The sequence below is a fragment of the Procambarus clarkii genome, chromosome 1 (assembly GCF_040958095.1).
Source record: "Procambarus clarkii isolate CNS0578487 chromosome 1, FALCON_Pclarkii_2.0, whole genome shotgun sequence".
NCBI lineage: Eukaryota > Metazoa > Arthropoda > Malacostraca > Decapoda > Cambaridae > Procambarus > Procambarus clarkii.
Genome location: NC_091150.1, coordinates 18,939,629 through 18,961,981, shown reverse-complemented (window position 1 = coordinate 18,961,981; position 22,353 = coordinate 18,939,629). Strand labels below are relative to the sequence as shown.

The window sequence follows — 22,353 nt, the reverse complement described above, 5'->3', positions numbered from 1 at the left end:
TATTATGCTCCAGGATAATGTTCAAGTCAGCTATTATGCTCCAGAATAATGTTCTAGTCAGCTATTATGCTCCAGGATAATGTTCAAGTCAGCTATTATGCTCCAGGATAATGTTCAAGTCAGCTATTATGCTCCAGGATAATGTTCTAGTAGCTATTATGCTCCAGGATAATGTTCTAGTAGCTATTATGCTCCAGGATAATGTTCTGGTCAGCTATTATGCTCCAGGATAATGTTCTGGTCAGCTATTATGCTCCAGGATAATGTTCTAGTCAGTTTTTATGCTCCAGGACAATGTTCTAGTCAGCTATTATGCTCCAGGATAATGTTCAAGTCAGCTATTTTGAAACATCAGTTGATGTTTTACTAACAACAAAAAATGGGTTTCGAAATACTAATTTCATTTGATAACAAATGAGAAGTTTAAAAACTAGCTCGTCTTTCAGTAAGTTGGTAATCAATGTTATCATGTGATTATGTTGTTAACCCGGACGGTGTTGTGGGTCCAACACAACAACAACAACAAGACTCACAACATTGTACAACTTCTCCAGCGTCGCTCCGTCATCTTCCTGGGTCCTGGTGCCTCAGGTGGAGTTAAGTCCCGCCCACCGGGTAGGGCGCCAGCAGACACGGACGCACTGGGTAGGACGCCAACAGACACGGACGGACCGGGTAGGACGCCAGCAGACACGGACGGACCGGGTAGGACGCCAGCAGACACGGACGGACCGGGTAGGACGCCAGCAGACACGGACGGACCGGGTAGGACGCAAACAAACTCGGACGAGCACCGGATAGGACGCCAACACACTCAGATGCACTGGGATAGACGCCAGCAGAGACTTCGAAAACACTTGTTTACACCACCAGTCACACACTTGCACTGACTCCTCTCCACCGTCCCGCTGTATATATGGAAGCCGGACACCTGCTACAGGAGGCAGGGGCCAAGATGTCTGGGATGGGGGGGGAAGAGGCGTGGTGGCCCGTCGTCAAGGTTCACCATTACATCCTTCACTTTCTTTCTCCATCGTCAGAGACTCCCACAACAACAACAAGATCGCCCCAAATTCACAAACTATAAAAATCTGTAATTGATCCTCTTTCCCATTGGGATGTCCTTCTGTGTGGTTGGCCCCCTGTTTCTTCTGATTGCTGCTCCACCTCCCCCACTCAACTCACTTTCACTTCCTAAGGTAATACTTCCATTGTGAGTTGATAATCCTCACATAATCTATTCCAGCAGCAATGTCCTTTCTTCCTTAAGAATAGGGCAAGTCACAGTCTTCCTGTTCCTGTGGGTAATGCACTTATACCTTGATTCTCCTGTGTCTCACGAGGTAACCCCAAGAGCCTCCCCACGCCAGGAAACATGATTATGAATAAGTAAATAAATATACGCAGAAGATCCTCATAAACATGTGATTCATTATGACTAAGTATTCACAAGGAAAGAGAAACTCCTGCTCCTTGAAAATGTCTTAATACGGGAAAGCGCTCAGAGTCCTCTTCCTTCTTGATCATATATATATATATATATATATATATATATATATATATATATATATATATATATATATATATATATATATATATATATATATATATATATATATATATGTCGTACCTAGTAGCCAGAACGCACTTCTCAGCCTACTATGCAAGGCCCGATTTGCCTAATAAGCCAAGTTTTCCTGAATTAATATATTTTCTCTATTTTTTTTCTTATGAAATGATAAAGCTACCCATTTCATTATGTATGAAGTCAATTTTTTTTTTACTGGAGTTAAAATTGACATAGATATATGACCGAACCTAACCAACCCTACCTAACCTAACCTAACCTATCTTTATAGGTTAGGTTAGGTTAGGTTAGGTAGCAGAAAAAGTTAGGTTAGGTTAGGTAGTCGAAAAACAATTAATTCATGAAAACTTTGCTTATTAGGCAAATTGGGCCTTGCATATTAGGCTGAGAAGTGCGTTCTGGCTACTAGGTACGATATATATATATATATATATATATATATATATATATATATATATATATATATATATATATATATATATATATATATATATATATATATATATATATTGTTAAATATGACCGAAAAAGTAAGATTAATAATTCTAACACTAATTTTCTCAATATTTCTTATGTTTCTTTTTACTGTCGATGGTAATTGAAAAATCAATTCTCCAAAATTCATTTTTTTTTATTTCTAGTCTGACATGACGCTTGAAAGTGTTTCGTAATAACTTATTACATTTTCAAAGACTTTAGTTTACACACACACAACTGTAACCTGAAAACATTAACAGAGTTTTACTTATGCTAAACACTTAAACAGCTTGTCTTATATACTCGCATTTGGGTGAGGTGATATGTTGCAACAATTTTGGCTGAGGTGAACAAACTTTTGACCAACACAAGACAGAACACGGAACATTGGGTATTAATTGGATAACTGAGAGGGAAGAATGGAAGTAACTGCAAAGGGCCTATTGGCCCATACTTCCTCTTGATGCTTTTATATTGGTACGGGGTCTTGAAGTGGGTAGAATATAGTAGTGCATTAAATGGCTGTAATTGTGCATTAATTGGCTGTAATTGTGCATTAATTGGCTGTAATTGTGCATTAATTGGCTGTAATTGTGCATTAATTGGCTGTAATAGAAGCATCAAGAGGAAGTATGGGCCAATAGGCCCTTGCAGTTACTTCCATTCTTCCCTCTCAGTTATCCAATTAATACCCAATGTTCCATGTTCTGTCTTGTGTTGGTCAAAAGTTTGTTCACCTCAGCCAAAATTGTTGCAACATATCACCTCACCCAAATGCGAGTATATAAGACAAGCTGTTTAAGTGTTTAGCATAAGTAAAACTCTGTTTAATGTTTTCAGGTTACAGTTGTGTGTGTGTAAACTAAAGTCTTTGAAAATGTAATAAGTTATTACGAAACGCTTTCAAGCGTCATGTCAGACTAGAAATAAAAAAAATGAATTTTGGAGAATTGATTTTTCAATTACCATCGACAGTAAAAAGAAACATAAGAAATATTGAGAAAATTTGTGTTAGAATTGTTAACCTTACTTTTTCGGTCATATTTAACAACATATGTTTACAAGAAAGACTGCTACCAATATATATATATCTATATATATATATATATATATATATATATATATATATATATATATATATATATATATATATATATATATATATATATATATATATATATATATTATTAAATATGACCGAAAAAAGTAAGATTAATAATTCTAACACGAATTTTCTCGATCTTTCTTTCGTTTCTTTTCACTGTTGGTGGTAATTCAAAGATCAATTCTCCAAAATTCATTTTTATTTCCAGTCTGACGCGACACTTGAGCACGTTTCGTAAAACTTATTACATTTTCAAAGACTTTAGTTTACAAATACACAACTGAAACTGAATAGAGCTTACACATCTTCGATTTTATATCTACATTTGGGTGAGGTGGATGAGGTGAAAACAAACTTTCAACAATGGGTATTGAATGGGTATTAAATTCAAACACAAGACAGAACACGAAACAATGGGTATTGAATGGAAGTAATTGTAGAAAGCCTATTGGTCCATATTTCTTGATGCTTCTATATTGGAGCGGAGTCTTGAAGTGGGTAGAATATAGTTGTGCATTAATTGGCTGTTGATTGCTGGTGTTGACTTCTTGATGTGTAGTGCCTCGCAGACGTCAAGCCGCCTGCTATCGCTGTATCTATTGATGATTTCTGTGTTGTTTGCTAAGATTTCTCTGGTGATGGTTTGGTTGTGGGAAGAGATTATATGTTCCTTAATGGAACCCTGTTGCTTATGCATCGTTAAACGCCTGGAAAGAGATGTTGTTGTCTTGCCTATATACTGTTTTTTTTTAGGCTTACAATCCCCAAGAGGGCATTTGAAGGCATAGACAACGTTGGTCTCTTTTAAAGCGTTCTGCTTTGTGTCTGGAGAGTTTCTCATGAGTAGGCTGGCCGTTTTTCTGGTTTTATAGTAAATCGTCAGTTGTATCTTCTGATTTTTGTCTGTAGGGATAACGTTTCTATTAACAATATCTTTCAGGACCCTTTCCTCCGTTTTATGAGCTGTGGAAAAGAAGTTCCTGTAAAATAGTCTAATAGGGGGTATAGGTGTTGTGTTGGTTGTCTCTTCAGAGGTTGCATGGCGTTTCACTTTCCTTCTTATGATGTCTTCGACGAAACCATTGGAGAAGCCGTTGTTGACTAGGACCTGCCTTACCCTACAGAGTTCTTCGTCGACTTGCTTCCATTCTGAGCTGTGGCTGAGAGCACGGTCGACATAAGCGTTAACAACACTCCTCTTGTACCTGTCTGGGCAGTCACTGTTGGCATTTAGGCACATTCCTATGTTTGTTTCCTTAGTGTAGACTGCAGTGTGGAAACCTCCGCTCTTTTCCATGACTGTTATATCTTGAAAGGGCAGCTTCCCATCCTTTTCCATCTCGTAAGTGAAACGCAGCACGGAACTCTGCTCAAATGCCTCCTTCAGCTCCTGCAGATGTCTGACATCAGGTACCTGTGTAAAAATGTCGTCAACATACCTGCAGTATATGGCCGGTTTCAAGTTCATGTCGACTAAGACTTTTTGCTCGATGGTGCCCATGTAGAAGTTCGCAAACAGGACACCTAGGGGAGAACCCATGGCGACCCCATCTACTTTCTTATACATGTGTCCATCCGGGCTCAAGAAGGGTGCCTCTTTAGTACAAGCTTGGAGTAGTTTCCTTAGACTGTTTTCTGGTATGTCAAGAGGAGTACAGGCCGGATCACGGTACACTCTGTCGGCTATCATCCCGATTGTTTCGTCCACAGGTACGTTGGTAAACAGAGATTCTACGTCCAACGAGGCTCTTATCCCTGTGGCCCGTGTTCCCTGCAGCAAGTCAACAAATTCCTTTGGAGACTTCAGGCTGAAGGCGCAAGGGACATAAGGAGTCAGCAAGCCGTTGAGTCGTTTCGCCAGTCTGTACGTGGGTGTGGGTATCTGGCTGATGATTGGCCGAAGTGGGTTTCCAGGCTTGTGTGTCTTGACATTTCCATACGCATATCCAGGTTTATATGTTCGTGAGAACAAGGAGATAGTTGTCAGGAGAGGCGACAAGTGGCCAATATACGTCATTCTTAAAAAAGACGAATATCTGGCGAAAATGAACCTCATACTCTCTGACCAAACTAAATTCCAAAGGGTAACGAAGGACACTACAGCCGAACTGAAAGCAAAGGTCAACAAATTGATCGAAACTGTGAACGCCTAAAATCTGGACTCCACCTGCCAAAGATTATTGGGGAATATAAACCTGGATGTGCGTATGGAAATATCAATGAGTTAGGGGAGAACGGTCACACTATCGTCGCCTGTCTTATTGTATCACCAAATATAGCAGTAATGTCAGCTAATTATTCTGTTTGGTGCATTAGAGAGAATAACAGTTATTGCGGCTTATTTCCTTGACATGTAGAGATGTTGTCAGTGATAACCTAGGAGACGTAACTCAGAGGGCGTAACCCAGAGGACGTAACTCAGAGGACGTAACCCAGAGGACGTAACTCAGAGGACGTAACTCAGAGGACCTAACTGAGAGGACGTAACTCAGAGGACGTAACTCAGGGGACGTAACTCAGAGGACGTAACCCAGAGGACGTAACTCAGAGGACCTAACTCAGAGGACGTAACTCAGAGGACGTAACCCAGAGGACGTAACTCAGAAGACCTAACTCAGAGGACGTAACTCAGAGGACGGGCTGGACGTTCTTCGTTTCCAGCAAAGTCGTTGCTGCAGTAGTACTGGGTGAACTCCCTGTGGTCCCAGCACGTCTGACAAGGTCCCTCTCCGTAGCGTCAAGCAGGACACCTTAGGCAACATCTACTTAAGTAATCATCTTGGCGGCGATTGCAGTGACTGTGAAGATGATGAGAGAATGGCCGCCCCGCCCTTGTCAGTGACCACACACTGCTGACGGGCTCCAGCTCCCGGCCCCGAGCCTCTACCTCCTCTGTACTGACACCATGTTGGCCAGTCCTGTCAATATTGACACCATGGTGGCTCCACACCCCCTTCTGTCCGGTCAAGAGGTCCTAGCTGGTTCCACACCCCCTTCCGTCCGGTCCTGGAGCCCTAGCCGACTCCACACCCTCTTCTGTCCGGTCCCCAGGCCTTAGCCGGCTCCACACCCCCTTCCGTCCGGTCCCCATCACCATCAGTCACTCTGCCCATCACCCTCAGGACCCGTCACTCAAGGACCATTACGGGCCGATCAGCGCACTCTGAGTGACGTGAGGCCGTCTGAACCCCTCTGTGAAAATTGCTCTCTAAACTGCTCAAATTGGCGCTGTAGATGGCGCGGTAACCCAAGTAGGAGGTCCTGGGGTGCGGCGCATGGTTCACTGGTCTTGGGTGTGGCGCATGGTTCACTGGTCTGGGGTGTGGCGCAAGGTTCACTGGTCTGGGGTGTGGCGCAAGGTTCACTGGTCTGGGGTGTGGCGCATGGTTCACTGGTCTGGGGTGTGGCGCATGGTTCACTGGTCTGGGGTGCGGCGCATGGTTCACTGGTCTGGGGTGTGGCGCATGGTTCACTGGTCTGGGGTGTGGCGCAAGGTTCACTGGTCTGGGGTGTGGCGCAAGGTTCACTGGTCTGGGGTGTGGCGCATGGTTCACTGGTCTGGGGTGTGGCGCATGGTTCACTGGTCTGGGGTGTGGCGCAAGGTTCACTGGTCTGGGGTGTGGTGCATGGTTCACTGGTCTGGGGTGTGGCGCAAGGTTCACTGGTCTGGGGTGTGGCGCATGGTTCACTGGTCTGGGGTGTGGCGCATGGTTCACTGGTCTGGGGTGTGGCGCATGGTTCACTGGTCTGGGGTGTGGCGCAAGGTTCACTGGTCTGGGGTGTGGCGCATGGTTCACTGGTCTGGGGTGTGGCGCATGGTTCACTACCATCTGGGAGAGTGGTTCATGGTTCACTACCATCTGGGAGAGTGGTTCATGGTTCACTACCATCTGGGAGAGTGGTTCATGGTTCACTACCATCTGGGAGAGTGGTTCATGGTTCACTACCATCTGGGAGAGTGGTTCATGGTTCACTACCATCTGGGAGAGTGGTTCATGGTTCACTACCATCTGGGAGAGTGGTGCATGGTTCACTACCATCTGGGAGAGTGGTTCATGGTTCACTACCATCTGGGAGAGTGGTTCATGGTTCACTACCATCTGGGAGAGTGGTTCATGGTTCACTACCATCTGGGAGAGTGGTGCATGGTTCACTACCATCTGGGAGAGTGGTTCATGGTTCACTACCATCTGGGAGAGTGGTTCATGGTTCACTACCATCTGGGAGAGTGGTTCATGGTTCACTACCATCTGGGAGAGTGGTTCATGGTTCACTACCATCTGGGAGAGTGGTTCATGGTTCACTACCATCTGGGAGAGTGGTGCATGGTTCACTACCATCTGGGAGAGTGGTTCATGGTTCACTACCATCTGGGAGAGTGGTCCATGGTTCACTACCATCTGGGAGAGTGGTTCATGGTTCACTACCATCTGGGAGAGTGGTTCATGGTTCACTACCATCTGGGAGTGTGGTTCATGGTTCACTACCATCTGGGAGAGTGGTTCATGGTTCACTACCATCTGGGAGGGTGGTTCATGGTTCACTACCATCTGGGAGAGTGGTTCATGGTTCACTACCATCTGGGAGAGTGGTTCATGGTTCACTACCATCTGGGAGAGTGGTGCATGGTTCACTACCATCTGGGAGAGTGGTTCATGGTTCACTACCATCTGGGAGAGTGGTTCATGGTTCACTACCATCTGGGAGAGTGGTTCATGGTTCACTACCATCTGGGAGAGGGGTTCATGGTTCACTACCGTCTGGGAGAGTGGTTCATGGTTCACTACCATCTGGGAGAGTGGTTCATGGTTCACTACCATCTGGGAGTGTGGTTCATGGTTCACTACCATCTGGGAGAGTGGTTCATGGTTCACTACCATCTGGGAGTGTGGTGTATGGTTCACTACCATCTGGGAGTGTGGTGTATGGTTCACTACCATCTGGGAGAGTGGTTCATGGTTCACTACCATCTGGGAGAGTGGTTCATGGTTCACTACCATCTGGGAGAGTGGTTCATGGTTCACTACCATCTGGGAGAGTGGTTCATGGTTCACTACCATCTGGGAGTGTGGTTCATGGTTCACTACCATCTGGGAGAGTGGTTCATGGTTCACTACCATCTGGGAGAGTGGTTCATGGTTCACTACCATCTGGGAGAGTGGTTCATGGTTCACTACCATCTGGGAGAGTGGTTCATGGTTCACTACCATCTGGGAGAGTGGTTCATGGTTCACTACCATCTGGGAGAGTGGTTCATGGTTCACTACCATCTGGGAGAGTGGTTCATGGTTCACTACCATCTGGGAGAGTGGTTCATGGTTCACTACCATCTGGGAGAGTGGTTCATGGTTCACTACCATCTGGGAGAGTGGTTCATGGTTCACTACCATCTGGGAGAGTGGTTCATGGTTCACTACCATCTGGGAGAGTGGTTCATGGTTCACTACCATCTGGGAGAGTGGTGCATGGTTCACTACCATCTGGGAGAGTGGTGCATGGTTCACTACCATCTGGGAGAGTGGTGCATAGTTCACTACCATCTGGGAGAGTGGTGCATGGTTCACTACCATCTGGGAGAGTGGTTCATAGTTCACTACCATCTGGGAGTGTACTACTGAAGAAGGATAATAACTACCCAATTAAAAAGTTATTTAGGGATCGGAACGATGCTGTCGATTGCTTTATTTGTGGAATTAATTGTCTTGATTTCTGTGTTATATTTTGGGCTTCCTGACCTTGTTTGGTCGTCATCCCATATCCCAGGCCACTTAGTCTACTCTCATATCCCAGACCATTTAGTCTACTGTCATATCCCAGACCATTTAGTCTACTGTCATATCCCAGACCACTTAGTCTACTGTCATATCCCAGACCACTTAGTCTACTCTCATATCCCAGACCATTTAGTCTACTGTCATATCCCAGACCACTTAGTCTACTCTCATATCCCAGACCACTTAGTCTACTGTCATATCCCAGACCACTTAGTCTACTCTCATATCCCAGACCATTTAGTCTACTGTCATATCCCAGGCCACTTAGTCTACTATCATATCCCAGGCCACTTAGTCTACTGTCATATCCCAGACCACTTAGTCTACTGTGATATCCCAGGCCACTAAGTCTACTGTCATATCCCAGACCACTTAGTCTACTGTCATATCCCAGGCCACTTAGTCTACTATCATATCCCAGGCCACTTAGTCTACTGTCATATCCCAGACCACTTAGTCTACTGTGATATCCGAGGCCACTAAGTCTACTGTCATATCCCAGACCACTTAGTCTACTGTCATATCCCAGGCCACTTAGTCTACTGTCATATCCCAGGCCACTTAGTCTACTGTCATATCCCAGACCACTTATTCTACTATCATATCCCAGACTACTTAGTCTACTGTCATATCCCAGGCCACTTAGTCTACTGTCATATCCCAGACCACTTAGTCTACTGTCATATCCCAGGCCACTTAGTCTACTATCATATCCCAGGCCACTTCGTCTACTGTCATATCCCAGACCACTTAGTCTACTGTCATATCCCAGGCCACTTAGTCTACTCTCATATCCCAGACCACTTAGTCTACTCCCATATCCCAGACCACTTAGTCTATCATATCCCAGACCACTTAGTCTACTGTCATATCCCAGGCCACTTAGTCTACTGTCATATCCCAGACCACTTAGTCTACTGTCATATCCCAGGCCACTTAGTCTACTATCATATCCCAGGCCACTTAGTCTACTGTCATATCCCAGACCACTTAGTCTACTGTGATATCCCAGGCCACTAAGTCTACTGTCATATCCCAGACCACTTAGTCTACTGTCATATCCCAGGCCACTTAGTCTACTATCATATCCCAGGCCACTTAGTCTACTGTCATATCCCAGACCACTTAGTCTACTGTGATATCCGAGGCCACTAAGTCTACTGTCATATCCCAGACCACTTAGTCTGCTGTCATATCCCAGGCCACTTAGTCTACTGTCATATCCCAGGCCACTAAGTCCACTCCCATATCCCAGACCACTTAGTCTACTCCCATATCCCAGGTCACTTAGTCTACTCCCATATCTCAGACCACTTAGTCTACTCCCATATCCCAGGCCACTTAGTCTACTTCCATATCCCAGACCACTTAGTCTACTCCCATATCACAGGTCACTTAGTCTACTCCCATATCCCAGACCACTTAGTCTACTGTCATATCCCAGACCACTTAGTCTACTCCCATATCTCAGGCCACTTAGTCTACTGTCATATCCCAGGTCACTTAATCTACTCCCATATCCCAGGCCACTTAATCTACTGTCATATCCCAGACCACTTAGTCTACTCCCATATCTCAGGCCACTTAGTCTACTGTCATATCCCAGGTCACTTAGTCTACTCCCATATCCCAGGCCACTTAGTCTACTGTCATATCCCAGCTAGGTCACTTAGTCTACTCCCATATCCCAGGTCACTTAGTCTACTCCCATATCCCAGGTCACTTAGTCTACTCCCATATCCCAGGTCACTTAGTCTACTCCCATATCCCAGACCACTTAGTCTACTCCCATATTCCAGACCACTTAGTCTACTCCCATATCTCAGACCACTTAGTCTACTCCCATATCCCAGGCCACTTAGTCTACGTCCATATCCCAGACCACTTAGTCTACTCCCATATCACAGGTCACAGTCTACTCCCATATCCCAGGCCACTTAGTCTACTCCCATATGCCAGGCCACTTAGTCTACTCCCATATCCCAGGCCACTTAGTTTACTCCCATATCCCAGGTCACTTAGTCTACTCCCATATCCCAGACCACTTAGTCTACTCCCATATCCCAGACCACTTAGTCTACTCCCATATCCCAGAGCACTTAGTCTATTGGAAGTTGGATAAACATAAGGATAATATAAATATATTTATTAGTAAAGTTTAAGTATCTAAATACATCATCTGGTCATAACAATACAGAATACAGCTTAAGATACAAGGATACAGCTATTGCATGGCATCAATAGTAGCACTGTATTATACAACATACATTGTGGAAAAATAAACTATGTGTAAAACACGTTCACAAATAAAATAATGTATTAGTGCAAACTAAAGCTAAAATAATGTATTAATTCAAACTAAAAATAGTATTTTGACATTTGAGATTAAAATATCTTAAATACTTGACGTTGGTAACACTGACACTGTCGTCAGCTGACGTTGGTAACACTGACACTGTCGTCAGCTGACGTTGGTAACACTGCCACTGTCGTCAGCTGACGTTGGTAACACTGCCACTGTCGTCAGCTGACGTTGGTAACACTGCCACTGTCGTCAACTGACGTTGGTAACACTGACACTGTCGTCAGCTGACGTTGGTAACACTGCCACTGTCGTCAGCTGACGTTGGTAACACTGCCACTGTCGTCAGCTGACGTTGGTAACACTGCCACTGTCGTCAGCTGACGTTGGTAACACTGCCACTGTCGTCAACTGACGTTGGTAACACTGACACTGTCGTCAGCTGACGTTGGTAACACTGCCACTGTCGTCAGCTGACGTTGGTAACACTGCCACTGTCGTCAGCTGACGTTGGTAACACTGACACTGTCGTCAGCTGACGTTGGTAACACTGCCACTGTCGTCAGCTGACGTTGGTAACACTGACACTGTCGTCAGCTGCCGTTGGTAACACTGCAAGATCATGAAAGTTAAAAATCATTTATAATTCCTGAAAATTACCAATAACTGATATATATCTGGCAATTATTGCCTAATATGAAGTTATATCTGGCTATTATTGCCTAATATGAAGTTATATCTGGCTATTATTGCCTATTATGAAGTTATATCTGGCTATTATTGCCTAATATGAAGTTATATCTGGCTATTATTGCCTGCTATGAAGTTATATCTGGCTATTATTGCCTGTTATGAAGTTATATCTGGCTATTATTGCCTAATATGAAGTTATATCTGGCTATTATTGCCTATTATGAAGTTATATCTGGTTATTATTGCCTGTTATGAAGTTATATCTGGCTATTATTGCATATTATTCAGTTGTATCTGGCTATTATTGCATATCATTCAGTTGTATCTGGCTATTATTGCCTATTATGAAGTTATATGTGGCAATTCTTCATAAAATTTTGATAATTATAAACTGTGATGGTTTTGGAATCATTAAGCTCGAAAATAAAAATTTGAGGGAGATTCAAAATCTTTCTCTAGTTACCCCTTATATACTTTGCATTTTCTTTCATATTCGATAAAAGAAAATGTAAACTTAAGTAACGACCCAAACTTTAACAAACTTCAAGCACTAATGATATTACCATTTATTTAACCTGAAATTTTGTGTTTATAATGCAATATATAGAGTATTTTGATTTGTTCTAATAAAATATTTAACTCATACGATTACTATTTTGTAAATATTTAAAGATTTGCGCATTTTGATGTTCTTCATTACATTAGAATAACGAAAACAAGTTAATTACCAATGTGAAGTATTTAATACATAAATTACTAAAGTCTTAAGCCTGAACATTTACCCTTAATTAAAGTGTTTTATGAACAATTACAATATATACAAAGTTGTATAAAATATACATAATGTGCAGTAATATACTTAAGAAATATTTACTCTTCAAAGATCACTACAGTATAGTGAGGAATGATATTGTGTGGGACTTTTCTCTTAAATATTTGTGTTGTATAACTCACTGTATACATGAATACACTGAATACATACATATAATTTACATACATGTAAAAATATATGAATATCAGGAACGAATATTAATTTTTACTTTCGCTAAACACCATATGGTAATTAACTAAATTAACTTCACAAAATATCTCCCAATTTGATAAGTGCCAAACCGGTTCTCCTAATAGCACGTCGTATTTTGACGTATACTCGCTCTCTAAGATCAAAAACTGACGTATTAGAGAATGGAAGCGGCTCGCGAGATTGGCATACTGTCCTGTTTTCTGTTTTGGGTCCTCTGGTAGGTTAGGATTAGGGCACTTTAGTACGGCAATTTCTTGACGTTGGGAAACCTTAGGAGGACGGGCTGAACTGTGGAGGATTGTAACCTATCCACCGCTGCCCACTGGATGGGTATGGGGTCCACTACCACCCACTGGATGGGTATGGGGTCCACTACCACCCACTTGATGGGTATGGGGTCCACCGCTGCCCACTGGATGGGTATGGGGTCCACCGCTGCCCACTGGATGGGTATGGGGTCCACCGCTGCCCACTGGATGGGTATATGGTCCACCGCTGCCCACTGGATGGGTATATGGTCCACCGCTGCCCACTGGATGGGTATGGGGTCCACCGCTGCCCACTGGATGGGTATGGGGTCCACCGCTGCCCACTGGATGGGTATGGGGTCCACCGCTGCCCACTGGATGGGTATGGGGTCCACCGCTGCCCACTGGATGGGTATGGGGTCCACCGCTGCCCACTGGATGGGTATGGGGTCCACCGCTGCCCACTGGATGGGTATATGGTCCACCGCTGCCCACTGGATGGGTATGGGGTCCACCGCTGCCCACTGGATGGGTATGGGGTCCACCGCTGCCCACTGGATGGGTATGGGGTCCACCGCTGCCCACTGGATGGGTATGGGGTCCACCGCTGCCCACTGGATGGGTATGGGGTCCACCGCTGCCCACTGGATGAGTATATGGTCCACCGCTGCCCACTGGATGGGTATATGGTCCACCGCTGCCCACTGGATGGGTATGGGGTCCACCGCTGCCCACTGGATGGGTATATGGTCCACCGCTGCCCACTGGATGGGTATGGGGTCCACCGCTGCCCACTGGATGGGTATGGGGTCCACCGCTGCCCACTGGATGGGTATGGGGTCCACCGCTGCCCACTGGATGGGTATGGGGTCCACCGCTGCCCACAGGATGGGTATGGGGTCCACTACCACCCACAGGATGGGTATGGGGTCCACCACCACCCACAGGATGGGTATGGGGTCCACCACCACCCACAGGATGGGTATGGGGTCCACTACCACCCACAGGATGGGTATGGGGTCCACTACCACCCACAGGATGGGTATGGGGTCCACTACCACCCACAGGATGGGTATGGGGTCCACTACTGCCCACAGGATGGGTATGGAGTCCACCACCACCCACAGGATGGGTATGGGGTCCACCACCACCCACAGGATGGGTATGGGGTCCACCACCACCACAACAAATACTTAACTCCCGAATATCTGTTTTACTACCAGGTGGACAGGTGTATCAGGTGACAGGAAACATGCCCACCTATTTATGTTGTGCCCGGGGATTGAGCATTGATTGTGAGGCAAGTACGTAGACTACTGCGCTACAGGGAGCATATAATGGAATGTCGGATACTAAACAAAACAATGAAAGTGTTGTGGAGGTTCCTAAAGATAAGTCAACTAGAACAACACTGGACGCGGGTGTCGGCGCCCCGGGTGTCGGTGCCCCGGGTGTCGGTGCCCCGGGTATTGACGCCCCGGGTGTCGGCGCCCCGGGTGTCAGAGCCCCAGGTGTAGAGCCTGTTAATTATTCGTGTCAGAGATCCATGGCGTGAGGTCGAGCCCCGGGATGCCGGGACTGTCACAAGGGATCCTCTCGTTCCTGAAAACAGAGAATCCGTCAGTCGTCTGCACGTCCACGAACGTCATCAACACGCACCGCTAAACATATTATTCCCAAAGGACCTCAGTCCGGCAGGGAAGCCTAACTGAAAAGGTGTATCAGATGAAAGGAAATGTGCCCAACTATATCTGTCCTCCCTGGAATATCTGATGATGAGTCTAGAACGAAGCCAACTGTGCTACGAGACCCTTTGTTTATATATAAACGGTTAAGTTCTCAGTAACTAAAAAGGTGTTTGTTGTGTCATTATCTAAGCTGAGATGAAATGTATTGACAAAAGTTGCAAGAGAAGTTAGCAGCGCCTCTGACAACGTTGGTATACTAGTTATACCACACACATCAGAGTATGTCATGCCATCACAAATACTGTTAACAAATATATTACCACTCAAAATACATAGTTTCTTAATTAGAAATGCTATTATATATCATAAGTTAAAAAGATTTTAAATTTAAAATTGCATTTGATCTTTAAAAACTTAAGTAAATGACCTTTATCACAGGAATCATGGAATCAAGGGAGCCCCCGGCCTCCCTTGGTGTCCTGGCCAGCCCACGGCCTCCCTTGGTGCCCTGGCCAGCCCTCGGCCTCCCTTGCAGCCCTGGGGCGGGCGACCAGGTCAAGGTCCAAGACACATGGGGCGGGTGACCCCATTCACTCCCGGCAGTCACGCGTGCACTCTACCTGAGTCATGCTTAGGTCTCCTATACTTATGCTTAAACTCTAAGCACCCATACATGGGTTGCAAATCCACGCTTGCAAACATACACTTTCAACACTCATCTTACCAGTACTAAGACTACAACCGTGCGAGCGGAGCACACACACCTGGGCAGGTGTACTACAGGTGGTGCACCTGCCAAGGTGCTCACCCTAACCTAACCCACCACCTCTTAACCTCACTAAGACTACGACCGTGCGTGGGGCACCACTCACCGTGCAGGGACGGGTCGCCCCGCGCTCACTTGGGCAGGTGGTCGCGCACAGTCGTAGTCCTAATTTACCCTACTAATGGTAGCACCATACTAGTGGTTTCAATAGTAACAACAGTGTGTTCTGTCTACTAGTGGGCTGCATATATGATTGTTACAACAGAAGAGAACTTGCAAAGGAAACGAGCATGTCATTTTATAAATATTGAGTAAACTACAATAAATGTGTTAATTACTCACAGTCCCCGAGGCAGACGGAAGGCGAGGGGCTGGACGTAGCCCAACATGTCGCCAGTCTCACACAGGACGCGCGCCCATGACATCATCCGGATAGAGTTGAGTTGTGCTGTGAGAATATCACATTATATATATGACGTAGTTATTAAGGTAACGATACCTTAACTCAGCGCTACAATGCAACTATTATCCCAGCCATTACAATGGGAGTTCTATCCCCCATTGTCTTCACATATCCAATGGGTTTGGACTTATCCAATACGTTGCTTGTGCTGCATGTTCCTGTGTGGATAAAACCACCCCTGTTTTATCCACACGTGAACACATAGTTGAATATTCAGGTTATTGAATATACTGTTCCAATATTGAGTACACAAACAGTGCAGGTCAAAGTGTTCCAACATTAACATAGCCAAGCATCAATTTGCCTGCCTGTAACTAGCACTGGTCCCTGTGACCCTTGTCACTTAACATCCTGTTTTGAACATCTAAAACGGCTATTTATGTATGTGAAAATATGTGTGATATTTTAACATATAATCATCTGGGCTGTCAACGGAAGGAATATTGAAACAGACCTTCAGTGAAGGATGTGGGCATCCCTCCTAAGTCATAGAAGAACCTGTCTGACCGCTTCAGCCTGGTGAACTGCTCTCCAACGATGCACCTGAGTGGCGGGAAACATGAGATTAGTCAAGCAGTTTTATGCCTGAAATATATACGATTGAAAAGGCATTATCTTGAGTGGAGGAGCTGGAAAACACATGATTGGTCAAACGTTTTGCTGTGTGACGGGAAAACATATGATTGGTCAATAAAGGTCAAGGGAAGGGAATTATCAGGGGAAAGCGCCAAGCCATTATAACTATATAGCACTGGGAAAGAATCAGGATTAGGATTTGGGATGGAACGGGGGAAGGAATGGTGCCCAACCACTTGGACGGTTGGGGATTGAACGCCGACCGGAATGAAGCAAGACCGTCGCTCTACCGTCCAGCCCAAGTAGTTGGACCCCAATAAAGGCCAAGATTACCTCCAGTGCTATCTCGCTATCTTCCCTGTATTGGTTTCCAAGTGTCGGAGATAGGAAGCTTTAAGTTAGGCTTATCAAGGTCCCTTAAGGTCAATGACTTTCTCAACATGCAACCCATAACAGATGCCTTACTCCTCGGTTGACAAAGGCATTAGGAGTAAGGAAACGTGCCCAAATGTTTGGTCTTACCTTGGATTCGAACCCAAGACCATTCGGTTATGTGCAGGCTTATCTGACCACTGCGCAACAGGAATTCTAGATTTCTTTATTCCTTTCACTCCCACTGTGTTAAGCATTGTCATCCTTCTTCTCTCTCTACCACCTTCGTTGTGGTTGCATATATTCTTGAATAAACACAATAATAACATTATTATTAAGATCTCACCTGAAGGTGGGTCCGAGGAAGGCCCCCGGGACGCGCCTCTCAGAGATCCCGGCTATGAAGGGGTCGATGTCATCGACGGAGGCGTAGAGCTGCTGGAGCACGCGCACAACCTGTACGGAGAGCGACGGTCTTAGTGTATGAGGCAGGTGCTGGCGGCCAAGATGGACGCCGGGGTGTACCAGGAAGCAGGGGTAAGGTCCCCCGCGACACTCCAGGTGCAGTGTTTGGTGCACAGTATTCACCAACACTGTTAACAGTCGAGGTGGGTATAAGGTAGAGGAGAGTTAACATGACCACAGCTGCTGAAGAGTCTCACTACCAGTCGCTCACCATCTACCAGACAATGGTGACTTACGCACTCACTGAGGACCGTTACTCTCTTGTTTAATACAGCAAATTTTTACCTCACTGCCTAAGAACACTTGACTATATGAGTTATATATTGTTACAAGCAATGGTACAAGATAGTGACGTCCTGCATCAACGCTATTTTCTGCTGTGTTTTTACCCTTTGTTTGTAGTTGGCCTTTATTGATATATTATTATATATTATATATTTCAATAAGAGGTGAATAACACGTCACCTGTGTTACTGTCTTCGTTAACGAGGTGATTCCGTCACTACATGAACCCTCGTTAGTAATAATCAGTGGATTGTTTGAATTAATTATGTCAGTGATTGGATTGCAGTATTATTGTGATGATAGTCAACTTGTTTATGTCAGAATGTTAGTGTTAGAGTGAAGTTAACCTGTAGCTTGATTCATGGTGTTTTCCCTTTCACCAATACAGTAACTCTAATGAACAAATCCACAAGGATTCGAACCTACGTCCGAGAAGATCCCAGACGTGGCTTAATCGACTGAGCTACAACATGGTTAAAGAATTGCAACCGGGAGTTCAGCTTGATCTACCACAGATCCTGCAGTCTCTCCGAGACACAAACCAGGGTTTTACACAATTTCCCCCATGCACCCGACCTGTCAATAAGCTATTCTACCTCTTCGCCCTTACTTCAAACAGTAACTCTAGTTTGGGGTGAGGCCGAGTAAGGAGAGACCCGGGGCGACACTGCAGGTACGACCGTTATAGCTCAATTAGATGTTGTTGTTGTTTCAGATTTAGCTACTCAGAACGAAGTGTCCAAGTAGCACGGGCTATGGTAAACCCGTAAACTCTCAATTAGACTTAACTTTACTCTAAACACATGGAGATGCTGGTGCCCCTCACTATGTCTCATCTACCAGCAAGCCTTACCTCCGGCCGGATAACGTCGAGCAGGTCCTCGAAGGTCCTGGCCCTTGGAAGTCCGCAAGCTTCTCTCAGTTCATTATAGGGAGCGATGCCGTGGTCGCGGCCCCGCTGGGTGTTGAGGGCCACCAGGTCCAGCCCTTGAGGCATCGCTTCAGTCTGAAACATCAGCGTCAGATATTAATGTGTGTTCAGGCTTGACGCATTGTAGCAACCTATTCCTCTTGTGTATATACTGTGTGTACACCTCCCATCAACCTCACTCCTCCAAACACAACAACTATATTTCTATATTACATACGATGTTCATTATACAAAAATCATCTTCCTGCATTAAATACACTCATAAATTGAAGCATAAAACTCTGGCTGTATTCCTCTTTGATACATATATATATATATAAAGCCAAGGGTGGCCTGGAAATTAACAGATATAAGACAAGACTGAGAGCAGGCGATGAGTCACAATAACGTGGCTGAAGTATGATGACCAGACCACACACTAGAAATTGAAGAGACGACGACGTTTCGGTCCGTCCTGGACCATTCTCAAGTCGATTGTGATGAGGACAGGTAGGGACAGGAATTAAATAGGCAAGAGAGCTGAGGAGGAAAGTCAGGTGTAGGGGATAGTAGTAATGAGAACTGCAGCAGGCCTATTGGCCCATACGAGGCAGCTCCTATTATAACCACCGAAACGTCGTCGTCTCTTCAATTTCTAGTGTGTGGTCTGGTCATCACAAGACTGAGAGTATGAAGCGAGGGACAACTCACCTGGAAGAGTCTGTTGGTGAGGGAGGAAGAGACAGAGTTGTCCAGCTCCTGGGTGGGTTGTGTGGCCAGGCCGCGGAGGAGGCCGTCCAGCCTGCCGGGGCCGTAGACGCCGCGCGGGTTGTTGAAGTTGTCGTGGAGCAGCACCGAGCCCTCTGACATGCCCTTCTTCCCCACCAGCCTGCATGAGAACACTATGTGAACATTGGTCAACATTGTGTACCTTGAGGTTACTGTGGACACGAGTGAACGCCATCTGGTTCTTACTTCAAACAATTTAAAACTGAATTAGCGTTCATCACTCTTGAATGCAGAAATCTAAGGACTCAGCCCACCACTTTTCACCGATTTTGTGGGTGGGGGGGGGGCACTATTTGGCCTTACCCCGTCTCAATAGGACCTGACACTGACCAGTTTATGTCCGTCCCATACTCAAGACCACTCGCCCTGCAAAATTAGGTGAGGCTAAGCCGAAGCTTCTGGCCTCCAACTTTGGACAAACATATGTAGACAAATTAAGTAATATGCACAGCCTCCTGTTAATTTTTCATATGGCTTTTGTTATTTACAACACCTCATATTTGCATATGCAAGATACTAAATGTTCAGTCTGAAACTTTAGTAATGCCTTTAAATAATGTCTAGTAGGCAAGTTACATATGCAAATTAACATAGGCGATTTCAATTTCAGTTACGACTATCATAGTCCATAACAAATACCCATACAAGATAAAATCTGCTATTAATTACCTACACCAGAGAAAATTTCCAATTGATTACTCATACAGGATAAAATCTGAAGTTGTTGCTGTTATGAAAAGTAATTATTATTCTTTGTTACAAGGAAAACAGTCTCGAGGGCAGGAACTTGGATTAAGAAAAGTTTAGTATTGGTGTCTGACATTTGAAGAATTATTGCCACTGGGTATTGGTCACTTACTGAAGCATGCTCTGGGTATTGGTCACTTACTGAAGCATGCTCTGGGTATTGGTCACTTACTGAAGCATGCCCTGGGTACTGGTCACTTACTGAAGCATGCTCTGGGTATTGGTCACTTACTGAAGCATGCCCTGGGTACTGGTCACTTACTGAAGCATGCTCTGGGTACTGGTCACTTACTGAAGCATGCTCTGGGTATTGGTCACTTACTGAAGCATGCCCTGGGTACTGGTCACTTACTGAAGCATGCCCTGGGTACTGGTCACTTACTGAAGCATGCTCTGGGTATTGGTCACTTACTGAAGCATGCCCTGGGTACTGGTCACTTACTGAAGCATGCCCTGGGTACTGGTCACTTACTGAAGCATGCCCTGGGTACTGGTCACTTACTGAAGCATGCCCTGGGTACTGGTCACTTACTGAAGCATGCCCTGGGTATTGGTCACTTACTGAAGCATGCCCTGGTTATTGGTCACTTACTGAAGTATGCCTTGGGTATTGGTCACTTACTGAAGCATGCCCTGGGTACTGGTCACTTACTGAAGTATGCCCTGGGTATTGGTCACTTACTGAAACATGCCCTGGGTAGTGGTCACTTACTGAAGCATGCCCTGGGTATTGGTCACTTACTGAAGCATGCCCTGGGTATTGGTCACTTACTGAAGCATGCTCTGGGTACTGGTCACTTACTGAAGCATGCCCTGGGTACTGGTCACTTACTGAAGCATGCCCTGGGTACTGGTCACTTACTGAAGCATGCCCTGAGCAAGGGAGTGGCCGAAGCGGAAGGCAACGGTGGTGAACTCATTCAAGAGAGCAGCGTTGATGTTGCTGTCGTAGTCCCTAGAGTAGCCCTCCCGCCGTGGCAGTAGTCCGTTCTCGGCCATGTAGTCCTTGCCTGCAAGGTCACACAAGGTTAAGGTCTGGTCAGGGAGGTCACAGACACCCGGGGTCACGTCAGGACAAGTGACAATAACAGAGGACAATGGAGGAGCAACCATGCAGGCACCACAACACTAAAATAATGTATAACTAAGCGAAATAACTGCAGGAAGGCAAAATACAATATTGTAAAAAGTGTAAACTCTAAATGATATTAGTCATATATAACTAGTAATAATTCTATTAGCCACTTTATTGTATCAGCTAAGGCTAAATGAAGAATGTTTACCTAGGATAATCGGTAGAAATTCATTGTAGATGATGTGCTGGTAGATGGCCACCACTATCCTCCTGGTCTCCTGGTAGATGGTCTCGTCTGACCAGTCTGGGTTGAGACGGGCCAGCTCCCGGGCGATGCGGTTGTGTAGTCTCAAGAACGATGTCTGGATGGCAGTGAGGCTGATGTGCTGATTCACCCGGTTGTCTCCTGTCCGGGGATTGATAATAATCACTGACTTGGTCACAACGAGGTCCTTGGTCCAGGTACTCTTGCTGGGTACCTCCAGCTTGGTACTCTTACCAATAAAATAATTTGGTGTAGAGAGGCATCAGATGCTGGCAGACCAAAGGTCGCCACTATTCCTCTGCCCGCCTAAGTAGTACCTCAATATATTTACCAATTATATCTAACTGTAGGATGTATACAAACTTTTTGTTAATGTATATATACAGATATTTTTTAAAAGATTGTCATCTGGTATTCTTGGGCAAGCGTCAGCGGTCATCAGTGACTAGAATAAAAATGGCGGATGGAGAAAGTTGCGTGGAAGGGGGTCCTGGGGTGTAGCAGGACCTAATCCAATTCATGTGTACCCAATGACTAAAGCTCCTTGGGAACGAGTATGAATGGATTTGTTGACAAATTTTGTGGAACCAGAAAAAGGGAACAAACACTTGCTTGTAATGGTTGATAATTTTTCACAATATTGCAAACTAGTTTCTATCCCGAACAAAGCAGCAGAAACTATAGCCAGTGCATTCCAAGACCAAATAATTTGTAGATATAGTATGCCTAAAATAATCCTTT

General features: G+C 45.1%; 2 protein-coding genes across 2 annotated transcripts in view; both read right to left on the bottom strand.

The window, feature by feature from the left end:
* The window catches only part of LOC123758323 (chorion peroxidase), a 36,601-nt gene extending 28,281 nt beyond the window's left edge, over window positions 1-8,320 (bottom strand). The window contains exons 1-2 of the mRNA XM_069321039.1: window positions 7,118-8,320; window positions 2,520-2,629 (exon numbers count right to left, since the gene is read on the bottom strand). Coding sequence (XP_069177140.1) covers window positions 2,520-2,629; window positions 7,118-8,320 — 1,313 coding nt within the window. The remainder of the gene's footprint in view (window positions 1-2,519; window positions 2,630-7,117) is intronic.
* Window positions 8,321-13,866: 5,546 nt separating this feature from the next.
* The window catches only part of LOC123753952 (salivary peroxidase/catechol oxidase), a 67,401-nt gene continuing 58,914 nt past the window's right edge, over window positions 13,867-22,353 (bottom strand). Inside the window, exons 12-19 of the mRNA XM_045735970.2 lie at window positions 21,556-21,753; window positions 21,135-21,282; window positions 19,448-19,625; window positions 18,680-18,832; window positions 17,423-17,532; window positions 16,583-16,671; window positions 16,008-16,113; window positions 13,867-14,813 (exon numbers count right to left, since the gene is read on the bottom strand). Coding sequence (XP_045591926.2) covers window positions 14,735-14,813; window positions 16,008-16,113; window positions 16,583-16,671; window positions 17,423-17,532; window positions 18,680-18,832; window positions 19,448-19,625; window positions 21,135-21,282; window positions 21,556-21,753 — 1,061 coding nt within the window. The 3' untranslated portion in view covers window positions 13,867-14,734. The remainder of the gene's footprint in view (window positions 14,814-16,007; window positions 16,114-16,582; window positions 16,672-17,422; window positions 17,533-18,679; window positions 18,833-19,447; window positions 19,626-21,134; window positions 21,283-21,555; window positions 21,754-22,353) is intronic.